Here is a 5868-nt window from a genome sequence, read left to right on the forward strand (position 1 = left end):
AATGTAATACTGTAACTAACTTATTTCAATCGTATTTGAAATGTATTATGTCGCAAAGAACGAATCTTCTCACTAAATAAAAAATAATTTTAAAAACATTTTACAGCATATTGCTTGTTATATATGATCCAATATTATGAATGTTATGTGACTGATGAGGACATCATCTTCAACGAAGGGGAATTGTGTAACAGTGCTGAATTTAGAGGGCAATCGACCTTTTTAGTAATGTTATTATTTACAAAAAATAAGGAATAGAAATACCATTCGGATTCCGATCGGTTCCTATCCTTTTCATAACTGATCTATTCATCATTAAGATCCAGTTCGAACCAGTTTTGAACAATGGGAGACGGGAAAAAACCCGTGGCGCGTGTTGAGAGAACTCTCTACAACATGGATTCGGTCTATGATTTAATAAGATAATAAATTCCTACCAAATCTACACATCGTTTCCAGTTCGTTTTATTAACCAGCAGAAGGCCGATTCAACACGTTTGACAATGGTGGCAACGTTTTACATGTAAATTCAGGTATATAGCTTATAAATGACGATCAATTGTGAATAAATGTTTTCCTCGCTGATTAATCGAATGTAAAGTATAGGTAACAGTTGGCTAGAGGTTTCATGCTTAAAATATTATATTTGTTTAACTACCCTACTTCTCAACTAAAACATTGGTAAAATAGGGCAAATTATTTAAGCTGTCTATAACGTAATGAATAATACATTTTCTTCCGAAACAATAACAAATGATATGATTCTTATATTCAAACTACACCTTAACATGTACTATAACATATTTATATTTGCGATATAACCGAAGCAGGAAACCCTTTAACACAGACTGACCCTAAGTAACCTTACCTCTAACCTGGATCAAAATTAAGATTCGCTGTAACTCATTATGAATCGGATTCCAGGATTAATACTCTAATCTAAATTCTACACCTGTTGTCCCTATAACGGCTTCATCAACGAATTACTCTTATTCTGCTGTTCAGATACACGACAACATCCAAACGCCTCCATCAACGCCCTCCTATATCTTGGATTAACGACATTGTATATGACAGGATTAATCGAGGCATTGATACAATTCAAAATTGTTGATATCCAGAACAACATCACACTTTCATCCTTTGTTAGAAGAACGAGTCTCCCATCACTTAGATTCTCAAAAAGTCTCTGAAGCTGGTAAAGCTGAAATGGCATCAAGCATACAAAGAAAGCCACAGCATTCAGAACCAGCATGCGTGCCACTTGTGAGTTAACCTTCTGTATCTTATTCGGCATCTGCTGTAAAGTTTCACTTATATCTGTGCGTTTCATTAAAGTCCAAATAATCAGCGTGTATAACAAAACATTGGCGCAGAATGTAATAAGAAAACAGATCGTTTGTAAAATTATTAGATAATTCATAAAAATCGGCGAAATTGGCGAGCACCGATACAACGCTCTTGGTAAATTATGATACTGCTGTCGATCGGGCCACAGTACACGGACACACTCTGCGTGAATAGCGTTAGGAGCCATGGAAGCAGCAAGTGCAAATGCGACGAGCCATGTGATAACAACCATCTTAGCTGTGCGTTTATTACTATTGAAATATCTGTACTTAAGTGGATGACAAATAGCTAAGTACCTTTCATAGCTTACCAAATTTACTATACCGTTGGAGGCAAAGTAGGCGAGGTACACGATGCCATCCATCAAGATACAACCAGCGTCTTGATTGAATGGATTCGTGAACACATATGGTGAATTAGCGATTGTCCAGATGTAGCGAAGACCGACGAAGATAATGAAGCAAAGATCAGCTATGGAAAGATTCGCCAGATACGCATTGGTGATGGTTCTCATGCTTTTTATACGTGCCAGTGTGAAGAGAAAAGAGAAGTTGACAAGAAGCCCGAATGTCAGGATAAATGGTACGATGTATGTGGTAAGAATACGTACAGATTCCGGGTAAAGCAATTGATCTGCAATGACGGTGTCAGATACAAAGCTTAAGTTAATGGTCGACGCACAACCAGTGTCGTCAAAAAAGGTAGTTTCCCCATCAGGGGTGCCCGGATAAGCTATATTTGTATTAGAAATGTTAAAAGTATTCATGGTCGAAAAGAGCAAGTTTGGTTATACTCTGGGATGAATTAATAGCCAGAATGTAAAGGAACCCCTGCATATTCTTAAGACCTGGGTAAATGGTACGATTCCTGGTCAAATCATTGACTAGCAATGGCGGTTCTATGTACAAAGCCTATGTTAATGTTTGACGCACAGCCAAATGGATGTTTTATTTATCTTATAGCATGTTATAAACTAAGTAAAACCAGTAATACAACTATGACAGAGTTAGACACGGAAGGATACTAAAAATAATTTGAATCGTAATATTATTTGGTTATTTTACAACATAATTATACAACTCACCATTAAATTATTTTCTTATTACTGAACGACGCACTGAATATATCCAAAAATGATTCAAAGCAAATATCATTTGCTCTTGCTGCTCTTCCAGGGAAATGAGTTTTGATCAAATTATGTTAGTTTTAACACGTCACATACACAATACGAGCATTACATTTATTTCAGTCAGAAATGCATAGATACATGAAATTTTGGTTGAGAAAACGGACATTTTGGTAAGAAACAGCCATAATCGAAATAATTTACATTTTCTCATTCTTTTGGATGCGAAAATAATAATGTGTGTTTTCAACTCACTGCACTGGTGATTACCAATTCTCACCAGTATAAGACAATAATGATTGATACACACCACGAAGTTTCTCATCCAAAAGAATGAGAAAATTTGACTTTTTTCCATACTTGACCATTTCTCACAAAAATGTCCGTTTTCTCATTCAAAACTTCCTCTCGTGTATGCAAAACCAAATGCCAGTGTTGCTGCCTACTTAAGTTTGCATTTTCAATTGAAAAATTATGAATAATGAAAAACGTTTTATTAAAAGTAATGAAAAACGTTTTATTAAAAGCAATGACTGCATTCCATCATGCGCCGGATATTACATAATAATTATTAATTTTGCCAGGTAAATTGTAACGACCCTACCTGTTATGAAGATCTCCTGTCAAATAGCATTATAATTCCGAAAGAGACGTACGTACGTCATTTCAAAATGTGCATTGGTTATAGCTTTTTGGCCTATGGGTTTTATAGGCCAAAAATTGTTTTAATTCTCGCGCGTTAAATTTGGTATTCTATGACTATTTCTGGAAAAGCTTACCGATGCGAACAACTTGATGAAAGTAATCCAAGGACTTTATCTTTGCTGTATTTACAAGTCTAGTGTGATTTGAGCTTGGACCAAATCTCAGGACTCCATCTTTATCCGCGATGAATGTCACCTGTTCGCCAAACATCACCATTGATCTTACAAACACAACAGAATTTCCAGTCAATTATCTGTATCTACCAAATGAATGGATTCTTTACCAGATCATCTGGCCATGTTTAATTCTTTTTGAATGTCTTAGTGATTTATCAGTCATCTGGACATGTGCGAGAACTCCAACGTTACAAACACCAACTTTCATATATCTAATTAGTCTGGCTGGTGCGGATCTGTTGACATTATTAACTTACCTACCACCAGTTGTCTCGTATAATAGAACGACGCCTGTACGATATTACTACGGCGAAGCGCTTCAGAACATACTTACCTTTTTCAAATCTTTTTTTATCATATTCTCACTTACAATTGTTACTCTGGTATCATGGGAGCGTTTCCTTGCTATTTGTCACCCTATTAAACATCGGCTCTTGAAAGGGTCAAGGAAAACGTTAAAACTTATCTGTTTTTCGTTTGCTGTAAGTTCCTTATGTGCCTGCACAGCGATACCATATTATCCCACTTTAGTCTCTACTAAAGCTTGTTTTTATTGGAAGGATGAACTTTACACAATAGAAAAACTGAATTGGTACTTCACACAGATAATGATAATTTATATTCAAATATTGAGTTTGATCTTCGATTTAATTTGGATTTCGTTATTGGTGATAAATATATACATGTATTATCGAATTATGCGCACATTGAACAAGAGACAACAAAGTAGAAACCTAACGATGTCAAATTTACACGAAGAACAATTTCGCCAAGTTGCCATAATGCTTATCGTCAATGGATCGGTTTATTTGTGTTGTCTTACAGTGCATTTAATCGGGTCTGTTTTACGATCCATCCCTTTTTTCGGTTCATTTCGGCGTTCAAAATATCAACTGCTCATATGGACACATATTCAGGATTTTGTTAATGGTTTTAATGCTTCCGTTAATCCATTGGTGTATATTTCAACAAACCAGCGTTATCGAAAAGGGTTTAGAGAATCTTTTGGTATATGCAGTGTAATAATGAAACAACCTAGAAAAAGAAATACCGACAATAATAACATTCCAGGAATGAGTACATCAAAACTGTAAGAGCGTGACGTATGGCATAAAATGTATTACTACACATAAAGGGAAAACCTTCAACTATGTTTACATTCGATACCATTATCAAAACTGTTTTATCAATTAAACGAACATTTTTATTTATTTTTTGCTAAACCATGGCTAAAAGATGTGGCATTTATATATTGCAACAACAGAATGACTGTTTAAAACATTACGTTTATAGCATTGCATCATTCGAGCCAGATTTTTCTGGGAAACCCTATATGTAGAATGTTGGTGCTTGTTTTAATATCACTTGATAGGCAATCCACAATACATTTACATATTGGGTGTTAAATATAGATATGGACGTGGTTGCAATGACACCCATCCTGATTAATAATACATCTCATATGTTGTTATGTTTATAGCGACGTGCCACATATTTGTATATAAATCGTTCATTTGTATCATACGGGCGACACTTTTGAATGCTTGCCGTTTCCTCACGTCAGGTACATCAGAGGTTCTATTTGCCGTAGAAGTTACGTAATAAGAAAATTAACTCCAATAGCAATATATGAATGCAATTTTTGAATATATCGCCCTGCACTACAAACAGGTTGCACTTATCACCTATGTATTTCTGCAATCATAGATTGGATACAATACCGCTCTTTCAAAGATGCTAATCTTACAGGTGCGAGTGATCAACATGATATGAATATTGTACAGAACTACGATCCATGTCTTTATCCTTATTCTTTGACATATGATTCAATGCATATGTACCGCATGAACGTTTTAGTACAGGGCGATATATTCGCCGTAGAAGTGACGTAATAATCGGATTAACTAGCAAGCATATAATCACGTGTGTATGTCATCTTACAGGTGCGAGTGATCAGCCTTTCTTTGATATATATGGTTCAATTCATAGGTACCGCGTGAAAGTTGTAGTGCAGGGCGAAATATTCAAAATTGTATTCATCTATCGCTATGGTACTTAATCCGATTAATTACGTCACTTCTACGGCGAATTGAAAAATCGTATTCATCTATTGCTATGGTAGTGACTCCTCTTATTTCGTTACTTCTACGGCGAATAGCCACGGTTTAGAGAAATCTGGTATTAATAATTAAATCAATAATTTCGATTATGATGAAAAACGTGAATGTACTTGATAAGCTCCTGTAGTATTATACACTTTTTGAAAGAAGATCGAGATTCAAATCAAATTGAAATTGACAGTTTATTGTTTGCCATTGCCTTATCTTTGACATCAATGTTTCTTTACTGATAAGAAAATCGTTTATTAACACAGCTAGTAATGCAATCAATATCAACATCTATTAGCCAATCAGATATTGCATAGCAAAGAATTTTATAATATAAGGTAACTTTATCAACTCATATGTCACCGATGCTGTAGAATAAGATTGAATATTTGAAGTTGCTTAT

At 35.1% G+C, this 5868-nt stretch overlaps 1 protein-coding gene across 1 annotated transcript; it reads right to left on the minus strand.

Annotated features, from left to right (window-relative positions):
• Positions 1-961: 961 nt before the first annotated feature.
• Positions 962-1333, minus strand: LOC140157810 (neuropeptides capa receptor-like). Its single transcript, XM_072181056.1, has one exon. It carries the CDS (start codon positions 1331-1333, stop codon positions 962-964), a length of 372 nt encoding a protein of 123 aa, XP_072037157.1.
• Between the last annotated feature and the right edge of the window lie 4535 nt (positions 1334-5868).

Source organism: Amphiura filiformis, chromosome 7 (genome assembly GCF_039555335.1).
Source record: "Amphiura filiformis chromosome 7, Afil_fr2py, whole genome shotgun sequence".
Classification (NCBI taxonomy): Eukaryota; Metazoa; Echinodermata; class Ophiuroidea; order Amphilepidida; family Amphiuridae; genus Amphiura; species Amphiura filiformis.

What these genes read in the sequence shown, in the direction of transcription:
- LOC140157810 (XM_072181056.1), bottom strand. Translation starts at nt 1,333, where the DNA reads ATGAAACGCACAGATATAAGTGAAACTTTACAGCAGATGCCGAATAAG.